Source organism: Glycine soja, chromosome 13 (genome assembly GCF_004193775.1).
Source record: "Glycine soja cultivar W05 chromosome 13, ASM419377v2, whole genome shotgun sequence".
In the NCBI taxonomy this organism is placed as follows: Eukaryota; Viridiplantae; Streptophyta; class Magnoliopsida; order Fabales; family Fabaceae; genus Glycine; species Glycine soja.
The window spans coordinates 625,128-652,112 of NC_041014.1; the positions used below are offsets into that span (position 1 = coordinate 625,128).

At 34.4% G+C, this 26,985-nt stretch overlaps 2 protein-coding genes across 5 annotated transcripts; both read left to right on the top strand.

The window, feature by feature from the left end:
* Nucleotides 1-1,142: 1,142 nt before the first annotated feature.
* On the top strand, nt 1,143-10,233 carry LOC114381396 (serine/threonine-protein kinase OSR1-like). Of its 4 annotated transcripts, none has more exons than XM_028340641.1 (19): nt 1,143-1,980; nt 2,247-2,291; nt 2,905-2,986; nt 3,116-3,184; nt 3,365-3,535; nt 3,607-3,672; nt 4,082-4,150; nt 4,234-4,305; nt 4,405-4,760; nt 7,908-8,044; nt 8,158-8,252; nt 8,320-8,358; nt 8,450-8,515; nt 8,759-8,848; nt 8,933-8,984; nt 9,069-9,124; nt 9,313-9,381; nt 9,489-9,540; nt 9,727-10,233. In XM_028340641.1, exons 1-18 carry the CDS (start codon nt 1,445-1,447, stop codon nt 9,507-9,509), a joined length of 2,091 nt encoding a protein of 696 aa, XP_028196442.1. In that variant the 5' UTR covers nt 1,143-1,444; the 3' UTR covers nt 9,510-9,540; nt 9,727-10,233. The 4 variants fall into 4 exon arrangements, with proteins under 4 accessions (XP_028196442.1, XP_028196441.1, XP_028196440.1 ...); XM_028340638.1 differs by having other exon boundaries at nt 1,145-1,980; nt 9,313-9,377; XM_028340640.1 differs by lacking the exon at nt 8,759-8,848 and having other exon boundaries at nt 9,313-9,377.
* An 844-nt stretch (nt 10,234-11,077) lies between these two features.
* On the top strand, nt 11,078-12,284 carry LOC114381399 (mavicyanin-like). Its single transcript, XM_028340645.1, has 2 exons — nt 11,078-11,428; nt 11,743-12,284. Exons 1-2 carry the CDS (start codon nt 11,230-11,232, stop codon nt 12,135-12,137), a joined length of 594 nt encoding a protein of 197 aa, XP_028196446.1. The 5' UTR covers nt 11,078-11,229; the 3' UTR covers nt 12,138-12,284.
* The last annotated feature ends 14,701 nt before the right edge of the window (nt 12,285-26,985 follow it).

The following is a 26,985-nucleotide window of genomic DNA, read 5'->3' on the forward strand; positions in this document are numbered from 1 at the left end:
ATTTTGGCCTCAATTGATTATGCACAAAATATAGACATTGGCAAGGAAAAAGATTAATTATAAGCATCCAAATTGCAATGTTAACCAATTTGTCTTGTAGAATAGGCGACTCTTTCCTTTTATTTTTGGGCAAGCAGTGTAATCTCAATTTTGCAGTGCGACTCCTCTATAATTTGTAATATAGCTAATCATCCACATTTTTCAAACGGTGTTATTAGCTTGTTTTATTTTATAACTGTTGTAATTGGTTCAGTAAACTTGGTTTTACTTTTCTGTGATAACTGTTTTTAGGAGTTAGTTAAGCTATAAACTAATGGAGAAACAAATTGTAACTCAACCACTAATCAGAGGCCCCCAAAAAATTGAAAAAAAAAAAAAACAGGAAAGATCATATGTTCAATCTAAGTAAAGCAGACTTAATTTTTATCAAAAGAAAAAGTTAATTCTCAATTTATAGTTAAAACATAAAACATAGATAGATTGTATGCGTAGTTGAGTCTTTTTAACAATTAAATATTTTGAAACTTTTGCTGGGAACAAATGTTGAGGTTCCTCTTGTTTGAGCATATGAAACACTAATAAATTAATGACTAATTAGCAAAGTGGGTTACGGATGAATTGTTGGCTCAAAGCGATATTGGCCAACTTAGGTCACTCTTAAGTCATATTTTATTTTTTAATTTAATTTACCTGAAACAAATAATTTTTTAATTTAATTTACCTGAAACAAATAATAAAAGAAAATTAGTAAAATTATTGATGAGCATTTTATACCAATATTATGATATAAAAAAATTACTCTAACCTATATTTTCTTTTTAATTGCTAGAAGTGCATCATCAAAATTCATAGACATAGAGAACAAAATTGTTTCCTTAAACATATGATGAAGAGGTTTCTGAAGAATTCATTTAAGTATATAAAAGAGATATATGACATTTTAACAGGTTTTTAATTTATTTTAATAAATTTCACAATTAAGTTTTTTTTAAGGTCACAGTTAAGTTTATATATATATATATATATAATCTCAAATTTTAGTCTCGGCTGATTAGTGATTATTGAATTAACCTTTCCACTCTATTGACAACACATTTGAACCGCGACTCTTTGTTTGGTTAATTGTCTTTCTAGCTTGAAATGCATATTGGTGTTTGGTGAGTGGTGATAAGTGCCCAACAATCGGTGCATGGTTGGTTGGTTGGTGAGAGAGAAGGGTAGGAGAGGAAACAGACGTGATTTTATTATTACTCCTTTTTTGATCAACTAACTAGAGCAGATAGGTAATGCGTAATGATATTGAATTGATACATAGCATAAATAACAATCCAAGTGTAGAAAGAGTGACACATGATAAGTGAGTCTGAACTCGGTCTAGCATTAGAAAAGACAGACAAGACAAGGTGTTGTTGGAACATATAACAAGGAATATCGTTGGTTGCAAATGGGAGGGTACTCTACGAACCCCGCGGACTACAAGCTTCTAGAAGAAGTTGGTTATGGAGCCACCGGCACCGTCTACAGAGCGATCTATCTCCCCTTCAACCAACTGGTGGCCATCAAGTCCTTCGATCTCGATCGCTGCAACGTCAATCTCGACGACCTGCGCAGGGAGGCCCAAACCATGAGCCTCATCGACCACCCCAACGTGGTGAGGGCGCTCTGCTCCTTCGCCGTGGACCGGAGCCTCTGGGTGGTCATGCCCTTCATGGACCAGGGCTCCTGCCTCCACCTCATCAAGATAGCTTACTCCCACGGCTTCCATGAAGACGTTATCGGATCCATCCTCAAGGAGACTCTCAAGGCCCTCCACTACCTCCACCGCCACGGCCACATTCACGGCGACGTCAAGGCCGGTAACATTCTACTCGACACCTCCGCCTCCGTCAGGCTCGCCGACTTCGGCGTCTCCGCTTGCTTGTACGACAACGCCGGCGACCGTCACCGTTCCAGAAACACTTTTGTTGGAACCCCTTGCTGGTAATATGATGCTATCTCAACGCAACATTTCCATTTGTTTTATCAGTCTTGCTGATCAGTGCCCTCGGGACAAGGAGAAAATATTTATTGTAGAAATCATAAGATTGCGTAAAAAAGATAAAGATGATCAGCAACGTAAATTTATGCATTTCCGTAAACATCTTTCTACTTTGTTCCTTAACTGGTGCCCTTAGGGCCTTTAACATTTGCCTTGTTTTCTTTTGTCTCAATATAACATGTTGTCACCACCTTTCTCATGTCTGCAGGATGGCTCCTGAGATGCTGCAACCTGGAAGTGGCTATAATTCCAAGTCAGTCATTCATTCATTCAGTTCTTCTTCTCTTGTTATTATCTCTCTTAGCTGTTTCTGCCAATTAATTACCAAAACACTGTGTGTGCTGCCATTTATGTTACTGCTAACTAACTCAAAACACATGATTGCTGCCAGTGTGTTTTAGCATTGAGGGCATGACTGGTGTACTGTATTAGTTTCAATATTGTGTTGTTCTTCTAGCTTTTTAAATCCGTTCAACAGATTTAGGGTGTGGTTTAATGAATAGTTTAATCGGATGAGAGCTTATTATATACTTGACTGTGAACTGTGAAGCTTGTTGAATTGAAATAAACTGAAAGGAGCTTATTCTGATAAGCTTTTACATCAAGTTTATTGAAATAAGTTGAGAAGAGCTTATAAGAAGGTCATAAGCTATTTCACAAGCCCAAATAAGCTGCTCTTCCAAATGCCCTCTTAATTAATCACACAGAATTGCTTAGAAAAGGTTGTATTAAGGTAGCTTCCATTGGCTACAGCAAGTCTTTCTTGTTTATTTGTTCAATAGACTGCAAATTTTTTTTTGTCTTTATTAGGAATGCATAATGGGCCAAGTTTATAGTTACTGCTGATGTGCATAAATGTTGAACAGGGCCGATATTTGGTCTTTTGGGATTACGGCACTTGAGTTGGCTCATGGCCATGCTCCATTTTCAAAATATCCTCCAATGAGGGTAAGATATTTACATCCAGTGTTTGTTCAGAGACAATGTCTAGAAACATGTTAACAATGGACAAATTGAAGTTTATGTGATATAATTTGTTATGAAGGAAAAATACTTCACTTTTTGTTTCATGTATAGGTTCTCCTAATGACAATACAGAATGCCCCTCCTGGACTTGATTATGATCGAGATAAAAAGTTCTCTAAGGTATTGCTGTTCTTTCTGGATGGACTGTTACACAAGAGTCATCGCTATGATACTTATAGTTTTCTTTAGTTCATTAGTCAAGGCACACAACACTGATCTTTGATTCTGATATGGTTGTTGTGTCATAGTGTATTTCTTGTTTAATCGTAGTCTAATTAAAGTATTTCCAGTTGTGATCAGTATTTTAAGGAAATGGTTGCTATGTGCCTGGTAAAAGATCAAACAAAAAGGCCATCAGCAGAGAAGTTACTGAAACATTCCTTCTTCAAACATGCTAAGCCTCCCGAGCTCTCTGTAAAGAAATTGTTTGCTGACTTACCACCTCTTTGGAATCGTGTAAAAGCCCTCCAGGTGGGTTTTCGTGCAGGTTTTAAAATTTCTATCTTCCTGCTACTTTTTCTTGACTTTATGAATTCTCGCAGCTCAAAGATGCAGCACAACTAGCAGTGAAGAAAATGCCTTCTACAGAAGAAGAGGCAATATCTCGGGTAAAAGCAGATATTCAAATGTTTATTTGTCACATACTGTGATATGATACGAGAGCACTAAACCTTATTTATACTAATTATAATTCTAACTAATTAGGGAATTAAATCATGATAAAGAAATATGATTACCCATCCAAACGGATAGTGAAGAAATAGGGAAACTAACCCTATCGGATAATCTAAAACATGATATTTTCATGTACTCTAACAATAACCATGATTTAAAATGGCAGGGTTTTGGGGAACTTTGTCCCTAACCCCTATAAAAGTGTTCCTTTTGGTAACTGTACATTTTAAAGCTTCAGTTAACATCTAATGTAACATATATATGTTTCTTGTAGAAAACAAGAAAGATTAGCACCTTTATTTTTGGATCCATAGATAATCGAATTTATATCTTTTGCTTTAGAGTCAATATCAACGAGGAGTTAGCGCGTGGAATTTTGATATTGATGATTTGAAAGCTCAAGCTTCATTGGTATGTATTATCATGCTTAAATCTATTTGCTTGATTAGTTTGTCCCTTTATTAGATCTGAACTAATGTCTTCAATTATGATAGGTGAGGGATGATGATGATATTGCAGAGATGAGGGAAGAAGCTGAAAAGAAATTTTTTACTAATTACAAGGCCGTAAGAAGACCAAGCCACTGAATTTTAGTGTTGGTTCGATTGTTCTAAACTTTGTCTACAGTAAAGAAATTCATTTTCTACTGTTGTTTGTCATGACAGATTGCAATTGATTCCCAGTCTGGTACTGTCAAAATGAATTCAGAGAAATCACCACAGAATAAAATCACATCACAGGTAGGTGCTTTTGACATAAAACAGACTGAGCAGGATGAATACTTGAACAAAAAGGAGAAGAATCCCAAAAGTGATCTCCAGGAACCTGGATTGCCCAAAAATATTATTTGGAAGAGAAATGGGTCAATTACGGAGGCAACAACATCTACTCTAGAGAAAGATATAGGTATGTGCAAAATCAAAGGTCAATCCAGGAAAATCCGTCAAACCCAAAGTGGACCGCTGTTGCCAGGCACTGTTCTCAGTCATTCTGCATTAGAAAGGGGACGAACATTAGAAAGGTACTTCATATTTTTGTATCACATCTAGTTTTATTTTAGATATGATTAGAAGTTTAACAGACCGTTTTATGAAATTGAAGTCAGATCCTGTTATAGTTTCCCAAATATTGTCAGACAGTTACAAGTTAGCGACAGCAGAGGATCTGTAATTAGTTAAAATAGTTAGTTACAAGATTTTGAATGATGTTCTATTGAGTATTATGATGTATTACAATCTGATGGTATGTTCATAAAACCTAGAGTACTATCCCTTATTTTTACTAATCATAATTCTAACTAAGAAACAAATCATGCGATAAGGAAATATGGTGACTAATCTTAATAGATAATTAGGAAATGGGGAAAGTAATCCTAAAGGATAATCTAATATACCACTAAGATATGAACGATATAATATTGAATATTTTCATCTATTCTAACACTTCCACTCAAGCTAAAGCTTAAGATACTCAAGGGTATGATCAATAAAATATTGGACATTTTCATCAAATCTAATACCTCCCCTCAAGCTATAGCTTACTAAGTTATGAACATGTTACAAATAAACCCTTCTAGAAAAAAAGATAAAAAAATATAGTGTGACTATGAACATGTTGCAAATAAACCCTTCTAGAAAAAAAGATCAAAAGATATAGTGTGACTATAGAATGGCAGGACCAGACTGCTCTATCTGGGGCTGTTGTTGGCCAGGATGATTTTCTGGGATAGTTGAGGGACCATGATGATTCCATAACGATTCTCTTGGAATGTTGTGGGGTGGGGTTGATTCTCTGGGGAAACTATGAACACAAGGGGAGTAAGACAAGTTTGGTTCAATTTAAGCAATGTCTCAAGATGGATTTTGCAAAAGACACTAAAACAAAGGCAAAAAGTGAACAGTTAAAGGAAATGCTTCTAAACAAAAGGTAACTGAATACAAGACAAAGAATGTGCATGTATAGGCACATGAGGACTCTAGTGACAACAAAATCGGTGGGGTTGGTCCAACACTGGAGAGATGAATTGGACATGGGTAGTTGGCATCTAGAACTAATGATGGATGGCAAATGAGGTGGCTAGAAAAATGATGCTAGACAGGAGAAGAAACACTAGGAAGAGATGGTGGAAGGATGTTATGGTAAGGCCAAAAAACTCAAGAATGATGACTTGGACTATAATAAGAAAGATGGCTAATTTGAAGGAAGGCAAAAATAGAATAGTGCTTTGAATCTGAGGAACCTTGTTATAAGAACACAGGGAGAACGACACCACAAAATCTAGTTGTTATAGTTGGAGATCCAAGACCTTATAAAACCCACACTTGAATCTCATACTTCTAATTTGGGATTTAAGTCCCATATGCTCTGCAGCCTCAATACCCATGCGGGCTGGCTATGCACAAGCCCTTTGACTAGTCCTAGGTGAGCACTGCAATGTTGGCACCACCACCTGCATTGTTTGTTTGCAGCTAAGAGACCAAGTGGAAGGCTTTGCTACTAATTGATAATAAGAACCTTGGGAGAACCACACCACAAAGGCTAACTGTTGTAGTTAGAGAGTCCATGGTCTTATAAACCCACCCCACACTAGAATCCCATATTTCCAATGTGGGACTCAAGTCCAATACGTTGCAATTGGATCCTAACAACTTTGTAGTAGAAATATGGGATACATCATAAAGGATGGTGTTGCTCTTACCATACCGTATTGAAATTATTATAGCAGGCGAGAATAAAATAAATATTGACTTTTGAATGATGTTCTATTGAGTATTATGATGCTGTGTAATATGATGATATTGTTAATTAAACCTAGAGTGTCAATCTTTACTTATACTAATCATAATCCTTACTAAATAAGAAACAAATCATGAGATAAAAAAATATGATAACTAATTCTTGGAGATAATGAAGAAATAAGGAAACTAATCCTAAAGGATAATCTAATATATTATACGGTCAAAATAGTATTGGATGTTTTCATATATTCTATAGCTATATACCAGTTATATACCAAAATAATTTTTTAAAAAAAGTAGGTATATAGCTTGGGTAGAACTCCAATGTGATTGGGTATCACTTGGATACTAACTAGTTCATTTTTCCCTCAAAAAAGGACTGTTTTTGGTCAAGACTAGAGATTTTTCCCATTTCTATTTTCTGTTTTTTCCCCATAATCAATTAGACCCACTCATCCTTACAGTGAGCTGTGAGTGAAGTGTCTATGGTGGCGAGGTCGACCCAACTAATGATGGTAGTGCACAATTTTGAAGCAATGAGCACACTAATTTGATTTTGGTTTATGAGTTTGTTAATAATAAATGTTATTTTCTAAAAACAATTATGTTTTTATCTTAATGTAATTTTGTCTTTTTTTATTATCATATACAATTGTGTGTGTGTGGCTTTTATTGCTTTTGTTATTGATGCTTTTTATTTGTCTTTCCTATTAACCTAGAAGATGTTTGGATACGCCAAAATTGCCAGCATATTCAGAAATGTTTATCCAATACTATATATGTATTGCCAGAGTATTATTAGTTGAGGATGAGTTTCTGACATAACAGTACCAAGATACATTAAAACATTTTACTTCTAATATTTTTTAGGTAGAATGCTTGAACTAAGTAAGGTTGAAATATAATATTCTGTTCTATATAGTGAGTTTTGTTATGGTAATTCAACATCACCTGGAAGGAATGAAGAATATGGGAAAATGAGGATGCACCTTCAAAAAAGTAAGCTTGGGATATGCTCTCCATTTGGAATTGCAGTTGACAATATGGAGAATAATTCACAAATCTTGCTTTTAATTTTTTTTTAGGATCAAAGTTGTAATTCTAGCTACTAATTTATAAATAAAAAAAATTAGCGACACAGTCAATCAATTTTGTTTATTTTTCATTATGAATTTTAAGCATTGTTTTTATCTAAAGGTGTAAGTTTGAAGCCAATTGTGAAGAATATGTAGGCATGAAAGTTTTATTTTTCCCTCATATGTTCCGAGTTGTCTATGACTATAAGTATGTAATTTGAAGTTTAAATTTAAGGATCCATTGTCCTATGTGCTTCTTTCCATTTCTTACTGATGCTTCAGTGTGATTGTTGTTTACTTGTCAATATCATCATATTTTACTTGATAAAACATTTAATGCTTTATTATTTTTAGGCTTGAGAATGGAAATCAGTTACTGGGTGAGAAAAATAACCATGAAGCGCGACGAGCGCCAAGTTTTAGTGGTCCATTGATGCTTCCAATGCGAGCTTCAGCAAATAGTTTATCGGCTCCAATAAAGTCTTCTGGAGGTACTTAAATTATACTGTATGAACCATAAGGCTATGTGTAGAATTTGTACTAGTTTCTTAACCAAACCATCTTAATTCTTTGAGTTTAATTTGGTTCCCATCACTCTTGATAGGATTCATAGATTCCTTGGATGACAAGTCTAAGGCTAATCTAGTGCAAATTAAAGGGCGATTCTCTGTGACATCAGAAAATTTAGATCTTGTGAAGGTATGCTCTACTCTTACAACTAAGTTCTCTCATCATTTAACTTAACTGACTTAACATTTTGCCATAGGATATTCCCGTAAGTTCAGTTTCACGCCGATCTTCACAGGTTGGTTGTTGTTGTAATTTGATTTTTGTTTATGCATTTATGTTATATCTTTCCCTATCTGATGTTTATGTTCCCATAACATTTGATATAGGGATCAGTATCACCACTGCAGAAATCTGCCAGTGTTAGTGATTGGATGTTCGATTCCAAACAAATGGTTTGTACATAAGCCATACGTATCATATCTAACTAATTTGTTTATCAGCATATTCCATATTTGGTTAATTTCTCTCAAAACAATTTATAAAGTTAAACAGACAGAGTTCATCTTCAATTTTGGGAAACTTTTGCTTCTTGGGTTCGTTGCAGAGCATCTATATGATGTATCATTTATTACTTGCTTGATATATAAGGCTCATTTATCTTCTATTGAATCTATTTCTCTTCACCAATTCATCAGTCCACCAAAGATTCTATCACCAACGGTATCTCTGCATCATTTCTTACAACTCACCTTCAAAATCTTTTACAGCAAACATCTATTCAACAAGTGAGGAAAATGTTAGAATTTTTATAATCAAAACTGTGACCTTGCCAATTTATGGTCTCATGGAAAGTTCTATTTTAATTCCAGGATCTTATAATGAATCTGTTAAATAGCTTGCAATCTGCTGAAGCAATTGAAGGTGAGTGAAGGATTTTCCCTTGATTATATTTGAGGCAATTGTTGGCGGTTTTGAATGATATAATGATTCAATCAAAATTTTCAGTTTCACAGAATGGGAAGTTGCCACCATTACCTCGCAGTTCAGAAATCAATGGAAGTGTGAGTAATTTGTACTTAATTTATCCCTTTAACTAATATGCTTAATTACTTTCCAATTGCCTTGTGTGTCGATTTTCGTTGAAGAATTAGTCAATCTTGCTTTCGTTACGTAAAACTCTACTAAATCCTATAATGTGATAATTATTCATCAGCTTGATATTTTTGTCGGACATTTGTGTCATTGGCAGGTTGATACAGCAGCTTCAGAGAGGGAACGTCTTCTGCTGCTCAAAATTTCAGAGCTTCAGACTCAGTTCGTTATGTCAATTTGAATATTCTTTCTCAGTATTCCTTTTACTTTTACTTCAAATAGCTTATTTAACTCTCTCTCTCTCTCTCTGCCCTGCCCCGTCTCATATTACAGGATGATCACTTTGACTGGTGAGCTGACAGCTGAGAAGTTAAAACACATGCAGGTAAGTTTCTGCAGAGGCTTTTAGCTCGCTTTCTTTGCTTTATTCTTCAAAAGTTTCACTTGTGAAAACTTTTGCATAATCATTAACCAATATGGGTTTGTAGTTAGATGAACAATCCAGGAAGCGTGTAATGTATGTTGAAGCTTTAAAATTTAAGAACAAACTAACCATTTGGTTATGTAACAGTTGCAACAACAGCTAATTCTCTACAGTCAGGAACAAAATAGGGACAAGAGAGATGAAGTTGCATGAAAGCTGATTAATTATGATCTGATCTTTCCTTAATGAACATCCAATTGACTGATGAACCTCTGCCAAAGCAGAATGGCTTTTGGATATTGAAAAATAAGAGTTGCATATCTTCTGCAATCCAACTTGCCTTGCCATCAATAAGTTTCTATGAATATCTATAGTTCGGCAAGGCCAATATACAGAGTTACAGACATAATTTCTCAAAAGTTAATCTCATTTATTTCATTCAAAATTCCGATGTAACCGAGCTCCCTGCTGTATCTTCTGCAACCTGGTAAGTTTGCAGATCCATAACGGGTTGTTGTAAAGAAATTTATTGGGACACAACCCGTGGGGAATTAATGTATGATATATCACTACATATTGAACTGTTATTTTCATAGCAGCTAAAGCTTGTATATGATTAATTAACGTGTTGTTGTACCAATTGAAAAGGCTGTATATTGGAGCTATTCAAAATTAGTTCGTAATGGATGAGAACTGGAAAGTAACTACTAAGGAATAAGGATATAGGAGGGGCCATAAAGAGGGAAGTGGGCGTGAGACGCCATAAAGTGTGTAAAATTTAGAGTTAGTATATGTCGATAATAAGTTCTTTGAAAGTTCTACTAATAAGAATCCAGGAATAAATTATTTTGGTAATTAACCAAGTAAAATTAACATTTTTTCAGGTTAAGACTCAATTAAGTATTTAGATCGAGATCGTTGGTTTTTCGCTTTCATTGTTCCAATTGGCCTAATTGAAAGGGTGTCAACAATGGGGCATCGAATTAAGAATGGTACCTTACGTGGTGGAGAGTAACGGGTATACTCTATACAACATTCAATAATCAAAAGTCCATGCAAGCATTGTTATGGATAATCAATATCATAAGTGGGATTTGGGTTCTTTGTTCAACATCTGCTTTGTTTGTTTGTATTTGCGCAATTCCATTTCGTAAACCATGTGACATGCCTTGACAGCTTGCTTCGTGCACCACATGATAATGTCACTGGCGCACACAATTAAACTACAAAACCTTACTAACCACACAGACTGTCAGCTGGCACATGCGCCAATTAAACGCCTAATAATAATTGATCTGTTTTCCAGTCTTAACCCTTATGCCATTTTTTAAAAAAAAAAAATTGTTCATATACTTGAATAATACTAGTATTTGACTTGGGTTCTTTATAAGAGAGAAATAATTGGAAGCCCAATTAGATAAATCATATGGTACTATTAAAATTTTAAAATGTTCAATGGTTGGGTTAGGGGGAAGAGGGCACTAAGGTAAATTGACATTTTGGGGGAACTTTGTCATGTCACTATCAAAGCTTGCAGTCGGCACATTCTGGCCAATTGCATGTCTCCCTTTCCCTTTCCCTCTGCTCATTCGATCAGCTCTTAAATCTAAGAAAATCCAAGTTTGAACGTGAGGGGTGATCAGAACCAAAATGGCCAATCTCAGTAGTCCTGGATTTAACCTCTTTTTGGTGTCTCTCTTGGTTACGTTGGTCCAAATCCAAACCAAGGTGCAATGCTACCAGTACAAAGTTGGAGATCTAGATTCCTGGGGGATCCCCATTTCACCAAGTTCACACCTCTACGACAAATGGTCCAAATATCACAACCTCAGGATCGGTGATTCGCTTCGTAAGTCCTCCCTTGATGTCCATTTTTTTATTGAGAAATGTTAGTTTATAAGTTTTGTTAAAAATATTAGTGGGAGATTCCAACTACAGTCTCTTCTTTCTCCCCTTCTTCTTTCACCCTCAAACTCACATTTTCATTCACTTGTTCGGCCAATCAAATATCTTCAATTCTCCATCCATTATCCTTCTTACTTTATAAATAGTTTGTATATCAAATTAACATATTAATGGTTAATTTAATTAGCTCATTTATATATATATATATATATATATATATATATATATATATATATATATATATATATATGTGTGCAGTGTTTCTATACCCACCAAGTCAAGATTCAGTGATTCAAGTAACAGCAGAATCCTACAAGAGCTGCAACCTTAAAGATCCGATTTTGTACATGAACAATGGCAACTCCTTGTTCAACATTACATCAGAGGGGGACTTCTACTTCACAAGTGGAGAGGCTGGTCATTGCCAAAAGAATCAAAAGCTTCATATAACTGTGGGAGTTGGGGGAAACACGAACGCACTTGCTCCAACTTCATTGCCTGAAAACGCAACCTCTTACCCAACTGTGTTTGGTAACATTCCCATGGCTCCTTCTAGTTCTAGGAGTACTTCTTCCTCACCTCACCGAACTTCAAAATTTTCCCTCTTAATTATTGGATTCTTCCTGTGTGCCCTGCTATCTAGCCTAATGTGACCACCGACAAGTAAAGATAACTTAGAAATATACACGGTAATACCGTTCTTGAGTTCTTTTTCTTTTTTCCAAGGCAATGTAACTATTTGTCATGTATTAGTACTTTTTTTTTTTCTTTTAATTTATCCATTTTTTATTATTTTGGCACGCGCGCGGGATTTCCTATAATTATAAAGTACTTAAATTTTAATTCTTTCATCGATATAATGCCATGCTTATGATTTAAGAATCCCATAACATATTCTGGGTGGCAATCATGTCTCTCTATTCAAGGAGAGATGAGAATATAATACTCACCCTTTTGTTCACGAGATGCGTGTGTAACAGGTAACACATTTATTTCCAAATTCAATGGTAATCTAACGATGGGTACCAAATACTAGATTTTGTGAATCGATCAAAGGATTGTGAATTCGTAAGGTATTGAAGGATTCTCAATAAGTAACATACTAAATTATTAGGAGTGATCAATTTATAAGTTATTTTTTAAAACTTTTTAAAAAAGTCATTTTATTGTTTATTTAAATGTAATTAGTATTATTATTTAAAATATTTATAAATAGGTATAGTTTAATAATTCATTTGTAACTTTTAATTTTTATAGTTTGGAAGTGGTATTTATTTTAAAATAATTTAGACTTTTAATTTATTTGAGTCATTTTATTTTAAATTTGATTTTTTTAGTGCTTATAATTTTATGAATTACAGTTAAGTACAAAAATAATAGCAACACATTGGTAAATAATTTATCGTAATATAATTTGTAATAAAAAATTAATATTTATACCTAATTTCTAGGTAATTACTTATGTATATTTTATTTTTGTACCAAAGACTAAAAGGTAAGTTCATGAGAGAGTTGATATTTTTTGTTTTGGTAGCTAATACTCTATGAGTATTTAAGCATTTATAATATTTTTATAAATATTATTAAGTTCACTATTTTATGGAAGTCTAAAAATAATTATATTGTGTAATATATTAGTTCATGGAAGTCTAAATTTATATATATATATATATATATATATATATATATGGTTATCAATTTTAATGTATTAACCATAATTTACATAATGACAATTAATGTCATCCTTCAAATAATACTTCAATCAATTACTATTTAATAATTCATTATTTTTTTAATAAATAATTCATTATTTTTTTTGAAAAATAATTATTATATTCATAAATGAATATAGAATTATTTTTTTATTAAATTTATAGACTTCACATCACTAATTCTAGTAAACTTAAATTAATGACTAAAATCGGAGTACAACTTTTTTTTTATTTCTAATACTAACTATTTCATTTTTTAACAAATTAGTATCTCAATACCTTTAATTTTTTTTAAAAAAAATGAAGAAATTTTAGTTTTATACTTCCGAACACTATTTATATAAATATTTAATACTCTAATAATATATATACGATTATATGAATAAAAAATTATAATTTAAAAATTTAGATTTTCTTGTTAAACTAAATTGTGAAATATATCCTAATAAAATTTTGGAATTTATGATATTTAGCAAATTTATAAAAAAATAATTTAAAATAGCAAAAATGATTAAATTACTTATGTTTTAAAAATAAATAAATAAATAACAACAATATATATAGATTGATTTTTAAATAAACAAAATTCTTAAATTATTTATTAAAAACCAACTTAAAAAACAAATATAATTAATCAAATAAAAACACATAAAATATTCTTAACTTATTTATTAAAAACCAACTTGAAAAAAAAATTATAATTAATTAAATACAAACACATAAAAATGTACAACAATTTTTTTATTAAAAAAATACTTTTACAACAAAAATATCAATTTATTTTTAATTTAAAAAATGTATTCAATTATTATTTTATTAAATATTAAATTAAAAAATAAAAAATTATACTGATTGAAAAATTTGTATAACTCATACGGATTAACAATCTATATGACTTATACGGATCCCTAAACTCGTCAATCTTGATAATGACTGTACAATCCCATAGAGTGAAAAATAGAAATTTATGGTGAAAGCAAAGACAAAGACAACGGTGGTGACAATGATTGGCGGCGGCGCGGGAAGAAGAAGCGAAGGAAGAAGAGGAATGCGCAATAAGTATGAACACGGAGATGAGAGCTTCTTTAAATTTTTAGTGAAGGATAATTTTGTCACTTCATTTCAAATGCTGGGTGCATAAGAAATTGTGTTAGGTGCACCTAGCAAATCCTTAAAGGATTTGGGTGATTTCCGGTTGTGAAATTTTTCAAAAGGTTGAGAGATTCACTTCTCAATGGCAAAATATTTATTAGGCTTAAGTAGCAAGAAGAAACCAGATAGTATGAAATTTGAAACGAGATTGGAAGCACTAGTTTTGAGATGGAATAAATAAATAAAAATAAGTTATTGTTTCTATTTTTTTATATAACTAGAAGGTAAATGAAGTTTTTGTTTAACACCTAACTAATTCATTTCTATTAAGTTGACTTATTTTAGAATAAAGTGATATTTTCAAGCGCGACTCTATATGCCTAAGCCAAAACCTTGGTTAAGGAACCTTAGATTCCACAATTGGGCTTGAGAAGTTCAATTTGGCAAGACGAATCATCTTAGTCTAAAAGTATCAATAGCCTAAATAACTTGATAATTAAGAGTATGATTATACCAGACTTTAGACAGAGATCTATGGTTGGACCTGTTTAAAATGTGACCTATTTATTAAAAAAGACTTAAATTTTTTTAAAAATATATTTATTAAATAGATTAAACTTAGGTTTATAAAAAAATTACTAGGCCTAATAAGCTAGTACATTTATATATATATATATATATAATACTAATAATATTATTAATTAAATAAATCAATCAGATCATATTATTTAACATATCAAAATAAATAATAGTTAGACTATGACTGACAGTATAATCTGTAAGTCACTAGTAGTTTCATGGTCTTGTTGAATCATATAGTTTTTACCCTTTTATGTTAGTTTTTTCATGTTTTTAGTTTTTTTTCTTTTTTCTTTATCATATGTCTTTTAAGTTAGCCTTTCATGTTAGTATTTTTTCTATTTTATGTTAGATTAGTTTTTCATTTTTTATTGTTTTGAAAACTAAATTTTAATAGCAATGATATGTTTAACGGGACATATTTAAGTATAGGTTTGTTAGTTTATTTAAGATTTATTTTGTTAGTAAACTTTTAAATAGGCTAATAGGTTAGATTAGAATTTAAAAAAGAACTCATAAAAAGATCTATAAATAACAAACCAAGTTTAGACTTTAATTTTATAAAACACATCTCACCTATTTATACAAAGTTTGACATGGCGTATTTTCGTTCCTATCGATGATGTTTAGATCGAAGTCTACTATAAACAATTCAATTATAGGACAACTTTGGTATACCTGAGTGAGAGAATATACCTTGCTTTGAAGTAATTTGACCCTGTTTCGTTGTAAAATAAGTAAAAATATCACATATATATTTATTAGATATTTTATTATTCCTTTCATCTTTAATTATAAAATCTTTTTTCAAAAATTTATTTGTCTATTTATGAGATAATTACTTTTTAATCTCTAAATGTATTAATTTCTTTCCTTACATATTTTACTTAATTGTTCTCTCTTTAAATATTAATGAAAAGTAATTAAGTCAATAAAAAAATAAGAAAAGAGTAGTTTTAGAATAATAATATAAATAATTGATAAATTTAATATAATTAATTAAATTAACTATTTAAGTGATGTGAATTAATTAAAATAATCTTATAATTAAAAACAAACAAAGTATTGTGATTATATTTTTACTTGCTTGAGCGTTGAGGTGCACCCCAGTCCATGTCCGCTAAATCTCAGTCATGTCAAAAGAGGAAGCCACTGCATACATATTCTAGATCTCGATTAAAGTCAGTGTCAACTCCCTTATACTGTGTAATAACGATTGATATTAAAGTAATAGTTATTTTGCTTTAAAAATGTAATGAAATTAATTTAAAAAAGAATTACTTAATCAAATACACATTAATACCTCGTAGACCCTTGTGATTATTGATGGGATTTCTCGTACCACTTAACTATCTTTCGCACTTAAAGTAATTGATTTCATATAAAAAAAAGTGTTATATATTGGCGCTTAAAGTATGGACCTGGTCATGTGACCACAATCTCTCTTTTTACAAATGTCAGTTATGGATATTTTTAAAGACTTGAAGATTCTTTCTTGGAATGTACGTGGAGCGTTTAATGCGATCAAAGGAGATAATTAAAAATTATTACCCAGACATTGTTATTTCTTTAGAAACCCATTACCCTTTTAGCTCTGTTAAGAAGTTCTGGGAATCTTTAGGATTCAATGAGTGTATAGTGGAAGAAGCTCGGGGTCATGCTGGGGATATGGATCCTAGCAAAGAACTCAATTGATTTCAAGATTGATAGTATTGAGGTTCACAATCAGGCAACTTCCTTCATGATCAACAAGAATTATCAGTGGACTTTGTTTTGGGAATATCTTGTTGATCTAAGAACTCGTATTAAGGTCTCGCGGCTTCTAGGAGACTTCAATGACATCTCCAAGCCTTCTGAAGTTAGGGGAGGTAATTTTTCTCCATCTCGAGCTAATCTCTTCCTTTCTATGATGGATAGGTGTGACCCTGTGGACTTGGGGGTGACAGGCAACTCCTTTACTTGGTTTAGAGGCCTAGCTTCATGTAGTATTGCTAAGAGGCTAGACCCAGCTATGTCATACACCCATTGGAGGTTAGATTTCCCAAAAGGGAGTTGCTACGTGCACCCAGCATTATTGCTGGGGCACCCAGCAAACAATGAAGTGGCGAAACTTCCCTTCAGCAATTATTCTTCCAGAAGAAGATTCTTCCGGAAACTTTCCGGAAAAATTATTTCCGGAACTTTTCCGGAAGAACCTTCTTCCGGAAGAATAATTTGTGTCTTCCGGAAGTACTCACAGACAACTTCCGGAAGAACGTCATCCGGAATGTTCCCGGAAGAAGCTTCTTCCGGAAGATTTCCATTGTCTTCCGGAAGAAGCTTCTTCCGGAAGTTAGTTTTTTTTTTTAACAAATATTTTATTTTGTAATAATTTACTTTTAATTGCATAAACTAATTTATAAAATAATTAATACTATTATGCATAAATAATTAAATAATAAAATAATTAATATTATTATGCATAAATAATTAAATAATTAGTGAACGTAATTATGACTAATATTTATAATTTGTTTTTTACGCGCATGTCAAATATTAATTTAAACCATAAAAATTAATTAATTCCTAAACGTGATTATTGTTTTATAACAAAATGAAGAAAAAAGAATTTTCATTTTATAATAATAAGTAAAAATAAAATAATATTTAATGCGTATGTAATGACGATTTTGCCCTTGTGTAAATTTCTTTAAATTAACGTGTTGAGGCTGTGTTTTACTGCGCTTTCTTTGTTTCTTCTTCCGTTTGCTTTGTTTGTTTCTTCCGTTTGCTGTTGTTTCGGTGGTGGTCCCTTCAGCAGTCTGTTGGTGGTCCCGTGAAGTGAAGTATTTGAAGATTTGGTGGTCCCGTGTTCCGTATTTGAAGTTTTATTAGTGGCCGTTGTTCCTATTTTGTCGGAGGTACGCGTTTATTTCGTTTTCCGGTTAGTTTTTAGAGAAGAAAAACAGTAAAAAGTGTATCTAGAAGAAATTTTAGGCACAGAAGGAGGAAGGTCCGGAATGACCACTTCCGGAAGAAGGTCTTCCGGAAGTTACGAAGGCCAATTCCGGAAGAAGTGCTTCCGGAAACTACTTCCGGAAGACCTTCTTCCGGAATTGGGCTTCGTAACTTCCGGAAGAAGGTTACTTCCGGAAGACCTTCTTCCGGAATTTGCATTCGTAACTTCCGGAAGACCTTCTTCCGGAATGTTAAATTATTAGTAATTTTTTTTAATTTCTGTTTTATAATTTATATATATATATATATATATATATATATATATATATATATATATATTTCTGTTAGTTAATAATGAATTATTGGTTTAATTAGGTATAATGATATATATTGTGGATTATAATTTTTTTGTTTTATAATGGTATATATATATATATTTCTGTTTTATAATTTTTTTTATTTCTGTTTTATATATGTTGTGGATTATTGATTTAATTAGGTATAATGGTATAATATTAAATGATTTAGGTAACTTAAATGTATAATGGTACAAAAATGTTTTATTAGTTGTTTATTATAGTGATAAGTTTAGTTTAAGTAAATAATGTAGTTATAAATTTAGAATATAGTGATAATTTTAATATAGTCGTGTATGATGCATATGTCCTATTAATATGTTTGTTATTTAAGGTGTAGTAAATTTTTGGATTAGGTTATATGATAATTTGAATGTACTTGTGTATGATGCATATGTCCTTAAGATGGACGAAGATCAATGGAGGTATGACTTTGCGATGTCACAAGAAGTTCATATGGATTATGATTATGATAATCAAGAAGAATGTGGAGTGAATGAACCACATGTCGATTGTTCAAATGCTTTTAATACATCTCAGGTAATCATAGATAATTTGAGTCATTGGTTGAATTGATGGTTTGTATGAAAATTAATGTGTTAGGGTTGCGTTGTAGGTATTCGCTACTCGAGATGATGTTTTGCAATGGGCTCGAACAGTTGCCCATGAAAATGGATTTGTTGCAGTGATTATGAGATCTGACACAGAGACCGGTAGCAGAGGAAGAAGTTCATTTGTGTTAATTGGGTGTGAAAGGAGTGGTACGTACAAGTGTAGAAATAAAGAATTCGTTAGAAAAGACACCGGGAGTAGGAAATGTGGTTGTCCCTTCAGGCTTCGTGGGAAACCAGTGCGTGGAGGGGAAGGTTGGATGGTGAAGTTGATCTGTGGGATTCATAATCATGAATTGGCGAAGTCCTTAGTTGGACATCCATACGTCGGGCGATTGACTAAGGAAGAAAAGAAAATTATTGCTGATATGACAAAGTCGATGGTGAAACCGAAAAACATCTTGCTAACGTTGAAGGAACACAATGCCGACAGTTACACCACGATAAAGCAAATTTACAATGCAAGAAGTGCATATCGTTCTTCAATAAGAGGAGCTGATACCGAAATGCAGCATCTGATGAAGCTTCTCGAACGTGATCAATACATTCATTGGCATAGATTGAAGGATGAAGTTGTGGTGCGTGATCTGTTTTGGTGTCACCCAGATGCAGTAAAGTTATGCAATGCATGTCTTCTGGTATTTTTTATAGACAGTACCTACAAAACAAACAGGTACAGACTCCCACTACTTGACTTTGTTGGAGTGACACCAACGGCGATGACATTCTCTGCTGGGTTTGCATATCTGGAGGCTGAGCGTGTTAATAATATTGTATGGGCTTTGGAACGATTTCGAGGCCTATTTTTAAGACACGATCGCCTCCCTCTTGTTATTGTCACTGACAGAGACCTAGCACTGATGAATGCAGTGAAAACTGTGTTTCCCGAGTCTACTAATTTGTTGTGCAGGTTTCATATCGATAAGAATGTGAAGGCGAAGTGCAAATCTTTAATCGGGGAAAAAATGCGTGGGACTATGTAATGGATAATTGGGGTACTTTGGTTGATTGTCTGTCCAAATACGAGTTCCATGAGTCATATCAGAAGTTTCAAGTTGCTTGTTCGCCTTGGCCGATGTTCGTTGACTATGTTAACGACACATGGATTATCCCCCACAAGGAAAAATTTATTACAGCATGGACGAATAAGGTCATGCACCTAGGCAACACAACAACAAACAGGTATTAACAACTGATTTTATTTGTTAGTAACAATTAATATTAAATGGTATTTAATTGTTGTATATTTTCATGTTTGTTGTGTATTTTAAATGTAGGGTTGAATCAACTCATTGGGCTCTCAAAAGAGTACTACAAAATAGCGTTGGAGACCTATGTAGTGTTTGGGATGCCATGAACAACATGATCACGCTGCAACACGTCGAAATTAAAGCATCCTTTGAAACCAGTACGCATGTGGTTGGCCATGTATATAAAAAAACGTTATACAAGAGGCTTCTTGGGATGATTTCGAGGAATGCTTTAAATCAGATTGCTTCTGAGATTGACCGTCTACGTTATCTCGGCAACAATCTCTCTTCTTGTGGTTGTGTGATGAGAAGCACGCACGGGCTTCCTTGTGCATGTGAGCTTTCTAGGTATACTGCTAGCAGCATCCCATTGGAGTCAGTCCATCTTTTTTGGAGGAGACTTTGCTTTTCAGACCAAGGGTTATGTGAGACGGAAGTCACCATCAAGGAAGAAATAGAGGTCATATCTAAAAGGTTTGATGAACTTGATGTGGCTGGCAAAGTAAATCTGAAGAGTAAACTTCGAGAAATCGCATACCCTGATCATAACTCTATGTGCCCTCCTCCATCAAAGGTGAACACTAAAGGTGCACCGAAGAAACCGATGAAAAGAAGTCAAACATCCACAAAGCGTGATCCGTCTTACTGGGAGTATGTTGATGCTTTTCATTCTGTTCAAAGCAGCAACTCTCCAGTGAAACGAAGTGCATCATGTTCTCAACCGCGTCAGCCAACAAGGATCATCCCGATGTTGGATCAATTTGCGTCATTCTTTCAAGGTTTCATTCGTGACGTTGTGGATGTGAAAGCGGACGGTAACTGTAGATATCGGTCCATTGATGCTTTATTAGGTATGGGGGAAGATTCGTGGCCGTTAGTGCGTAATGAATTGCTTAAAGAACTTGGCAGGTGGTCGCATGAGTACATGAACCTCTTCGGTGGCACAGAGAGATTTGAACAATTAAAGTTGTCCCTACTTGTTGATGGATTTTCAAAGGTATGTTTTTAGGTTAATTTTTTTTAATAACAATGTTTAAATTACTTACATGTGTATGTTTGGTTCATTCAGGTTAGTGTGGACAAGTGGATGGATATAACAGACATGGGATATGTGATTGCTTCACGGTATAACGTAATCCTTGTATCGTTGTCCCAACAACAAAGCATGACATTTTTCCCTCTTAGAAGTCAACCACCACCTGACTCTTCTGGCCACCGCATCATATGTGTCGGTCACGTGTTTGGAAATCATTTTGTTCAGGTACATTGAATATAGTTAGTGTGACAATTATGCAATGACTTCGCTGGTTCGTTTGGCACGGTCAGCGCATGATATAATGTTTGTTCATGTACAACAGGTTTATTTGAAAGACCATTATCCGTTGCCGCCCCCAGCGCTGTTGTGGTCAACCAATTGTTATTCTCAGGCAAAGCAATGGGCAATTCCATATATTAGTAGAATGCAGGAATACACAAGCTTGATGTCATTCAAAACACACTATGTAGACCTAAATGAAGACTAAACATTCATTGTTTATTTATTTGTATTCATTATGCGATATAATTCGTTGTAACCCGTCACTAACCAATTAATATTATCAACTACTCGTTTGGTTAAGCAAGGAAATTGTTGGTCCAACAAAAATCATTTACGCGTGCAGCATACATCATTGTCATAATTGACAACACATAATGACATGCATGCGTATTACAGTTTGAGCGTGACAACACATTGGTTGACTTCAGTACACATTTTGAAACTAGCAGTCGCTCGACAACACATTGGTTGACTTGACTACACATTAGCGACAACACATTGGCTGACTTGACTACACATTTACGCGTGTCTATTTTTTTGTAAACAAAGTTAAACAAAGGCTCGGTCACAACCATCTATATATATGGCAGACTAGGCTACTAAATCACACATTATCTTGCTTTCAAATAATCTCCCAACTGATACACAAACTATGGCATTTCTAGGAGAAACTAGCAGTCAGACGATTGTCAACTCAAGGTTGGCTTTCATTTATCCAAATGGATCGATTATTCACAATGATACTGGGGTTTACTTCCAAACTTCAACTACGATGCCCATTCGAGTACCAAATAGGTGTGATTTTGCAAGCCTAAAAACCAGAATACACAATACCCTTCAGCTATCCGACAAACAATTTTTGGATGAAATTCACTACCGGAAGCCATTCACCGATACAGGTAACCAAATTCGCTTTGAGTGTATCAAATTGATAAATGATGACGATGTCAACACAATGTTAATGTGTAATGATCAATTTTCTTGTGTTGGTCCGATTGAGTTATTATGCACCGTTGGAAGAACACCAGATGGAATAATAAACTTACTTGAACGCACTATGCCTCGTATTCATGACGCGATCCTGTATTAAAACGGCAAATGGAACATGCCACCGCAGAACAAATTTGTTGGTTGCGCGTTCACAGGAAAAAATCCTAAGAAATTTCAAATTCCTTCAACATGTACCATCGATGAACTGAAGAATTTAATCAAGCAAGTTGCACCTAAAGGGATTCCCCCTCTTGGAATTCACGAATCACAAACGGTAAGACGATTGTTTTTCCGCCAACCAGCTCGGTTTGAGTATTCAGATACGGTTATAAAATATGAAATAAATGAGCTGATCACCAACGAAGAACTGCTGAAGGTGCTAGTATAATCTAACTACTGAAAAAAATATGGACCAATAGAAATTTTAGCTGTCTTTACTAAATATGTTGAAGACGAGGTCAGTGGGACGTCGCTAAAGAACTGAATGTCATGTTTAATTTTTTGTTTTTTCGTTGATGTAACCTTTATATGTTTACGGCGTGTTTAATTCCCATAATAAAGTTGAATGCGTTGTTTCAGTGGTCCAAAAAATTAATTGTTAAAAGGGTTCATTTCGTATTTTTTTGGATCTTGAGGCTTTGTTTTGACGTGTTAGTTGACGGAACCATGGAACGGGACTATTTTTTTTGGATTCTTTGACGTCCAAACATGAGAAATGGCCACCCTCCGTTGTCTCAGGGCACTGGCAAACCCACGCAAAAAAATCCCAAACATGGGTACTTGAACATGGAAAAAGGGTTCATTTCGTATTTTTTTGGATTTTGAGGCTTTCTTTTGACGTGTTAGTTGACGGAACCATGGAACAGGACTATTTTTTTTGGATTCTTTGACGTCCAAACATGAGAAATGGCCGCCCTCCGTTGTCTCAGGGCACTGGCACACCCACGCAAAAAAATCCCAAACATGGGTACTTGAACATGGAAAAAGGGTTCATTTCGTATTTTTTTGGATTTTGAGACTTTGTTTTGACGTGTTAGTTGACGGAACCATGGAACAGGACTATTTTTTTTGGATTCTTTGACGTCCAAACATGAGAAATGGCCGCCCTCCGTTGTCTCAGGGCACTGGCACACCCACGCAAAAAAATCCCAAACATGGGTACTTGAACATGGAAAAAGGGTTCATTTCGTATTTTTTTGGATTTTGAGGCTTTCTTTTGACGTGTTAGTTGACGGAACCATGGAACGGGACTATTTTTTTTGGATTCTTTGACGTCCAAACATGAGAAATGGCCGCCCTCCGTTGTCTCAGGGCACTGGCACACCCACGCAAAAAAATTCCAAACATGGGTACTTGAACATGGAAAAAAGATTCATTTATGTAATTCTTACAAACAAAACTCATGATTCTAAAAACTTATGTTTTTTATGTAATTCTTACAAACATGGAAAAAGGGTTCATTTATGTAATTCTTACAAACATGGGTACTTGAACATGGAAAAAGGGTTCACTTATGAATTATTAATCATTTTAAAAACTTTTATTTTTTATGTAATTCTGACAAACAAAACTCATGATTCTAGGTTCCCTTTTTTTAAAAATAAATTTAAAACAACCGTAAACTTCGCTTAAGGAACACAAACAATCGGAATAACAAACTATATTATAAAATAATAAACTGTGCAAAACACGTCAACTATATTAAACAAAAACTGTAATAATTACAAATATTCATGTCAACTACAACACAACAAAATAAATACAATGATCAATGGTCCGTGCGGCGTCTCTGACGAGCCCTGACCGTCCCATCAGCACTGGGTCCCCCTCTCGCGATCGTCAGGCAGTCCTGCATAATGTCATATAACTTTGTGCCTGCAGTGACTATCCTAAGGTTGAGCACACGCTCCAACCTCTGTGCAATCGCCTCATATCCCTCGTAATCATCCTGTCAAAGTCAGTAAAAACATTTATTATCAAATTCAAAATAAACAACAACTCATAAAACATTAAACGCGCAAATAATCTTACCACATATGGAGGGGGGTCAAATGCCACTGGAACCTGGGGGCTGGGCGGCTGTATGTAGTCCTCAGGGTCTGCAGCCGGTGCACCCCTCTGCTGGTCAGCTGCCTGGGTCGGTGTCATGAAAGGGTGAGATATGCGGAAAAACCACTCAATGTAATCCGCAGATACCTGCCCAGGCACTAGACAAGGCTGACCCGCAGGTAGTAAGTGATCCGCAAACTCCATCCACCTGTCATCTATCTGATCCTGTGACAATCGTGCACTAACAGGCGGCGGAGGGATGCTCTGGATGTAACCGAACTGGCATACCACCCTCTCCGGTCGAACTGTGACGATCATAGGACCCCATCTGAGCTGACCCTGGAACGATGAAATCTCCTGAAACGCCCTAACACCCCGATGCTCCGTGTACGGCAACCAGGACACATCTGTGACGGTCAAACCATCACAACGTGCCCTGTAGGGTGCTCCTGTGATGCCCTTCATGTGCGCCTTCGACGTCAACCACCAGGAAGCACGTGGGGACGTCTCCTGGTATGTATCGTCAGTCACGCACTGATGCACACTAGGGAAGTGCTCATAGATCCAGCACTACACAATAATTGAGGTTAACATAACATAAAAACATGTTTAAATCATAATCGAACCTAACATATTAATAAACACAAAATTTACCTGAAGTAGCGTCAAGTACCCCGCAAGCTGTCGGGTGGTGGTCCTACAAGCCTTATCTAACTGGTCGTACATATGAACCAGCGCGACAACCCCCCAAGCGTAACCACCACTATGAGCGAGGTCCCGGAAAGCGTCAAGGTGGACCACATGCACGTATGTTGCACTCTTATTAGCAAAAAGAGTGCAACCGACAAGGTGCAGCAAATAAGCGTGAGCTGCGACAATCCACCGCCGGGCCTGACATCTGGTCTCATAAATGTCACGAACCCATCCTAATCGTACATATGCTCCACGTGTGAGTGCTGTCTCGGCTCTGGCCTCCTCCGCAGACACTTCCAGCAACTCCGTGAGCAAGAATCTGGTCTCCTCCATAGAAAGAGCGTGGAAACTGTGCAAGGCGCCAGTGATGGGCAAATGTAGAATGGACGACACATCATCCAATGTGATCGTCAGCTCTCCTACTGGAAGGTGGAAGGTGCTAGTCTCACTGTGCCACCTCTCCACAAATGCGGATATAAGTCCAGGATCGCCAGTAATAACAGAACAATCTATCAGTGGACTTAATCCTGTGGCAGCCACCAGGCCTTCAATCTCAGGCACTGGCCTCCCAATCAGTGTCACCTTCCTCCCATGTGACACTAACTTCAAATCAGGACGTTCCTGATTTGAAGTACAAATTATACAATTATTAAAAAAAATTAATCATAAACAAATAAATAAACAATGACAAATAATTAACAAATTAAAATATCTGTCCACTCCACACGGCATGTGCAACATGCTCGGCAAATGATGTGAGCACTGACGGGTCACGTGGACCACCAGGGAATCCCTCTGCAGCATCATCACCATCTGACCCCTCACCACTATCAGCACCCTGTGCGTCCGCACGCATCTCAGGTGCCTCCGTAGGCTGCTCAGGGACATCATCAGTCATGTCAGTGACGCCCTCAGCCATATCACGTCCCTCCGTAATCATCTGATGAACGCGTAGCCTACGGGCTGATGCAGTAGGCCTACGCCTCTCGGGAACATCGCCAGCATCCTCGTCAGCAGCTCTATCTCTGCCTACAACTCTACCTATGGCACGACCTAAACCTCGTGTTCTGGCCATGATCTGTAAATCATGTCGAACACGTATTTTTTTCGGTCAAAATATACACAATTTTCTTTATAAAAAATCAACTTTATTTATAAACAAATAAGACTAACTTAAATCAAATTATTTTCACACATACACGACCTAATTTTAAAAAAAAATTAAACAACTTCATTTATATAAAAAAAACAACTAATGTAAAATAAAATTATTAATAAACATACACAACTTAATTTTTTTAAAAAAAATTAAACAACTTCATTTATAAAAAAAAACACAACTAATATAAAAATAATTCATTACTAAACATCCACAACTTAATTTTTAAAAAAAATTAAACAACTTCATTTATAAAAAAAAACACAACTAATGTAAAAAAAATTAATTAGTAAACATCCAACTCTTAATTTAAAAAAAAAATAAGAAACTTCATTTCTAAAAAAAACACAACTAAATTACTTAGTAAACATCAACAAGTTAATTTTTTTAAAAAAAAAATAAACAACTTCAATTATAAAAACAAAACACAACTAATATAAAAATAATTCATTACTAAACATCCACAACTTAATTTTTAAAAAAAATTAAACAACTAATGTAAAAAAAATTATTTAGTAAACATCCACAATATTTTTGTAAATAAAATACTTCATTTATAATAAAATAAACTAATTAATTATAAAAAAATTAGTATTTTTATAAAACTTCCAAAACACACAACTTTAATTATAAAAATAGACAACTTCATTTTTAAAGAAAAAACACTAATTTAAAAAAAACAATAAACAAAAACAAACACAACTACTTTTATAAAAAAAAAATTAATTTACAAATTAATATTTAGTAAAAATACA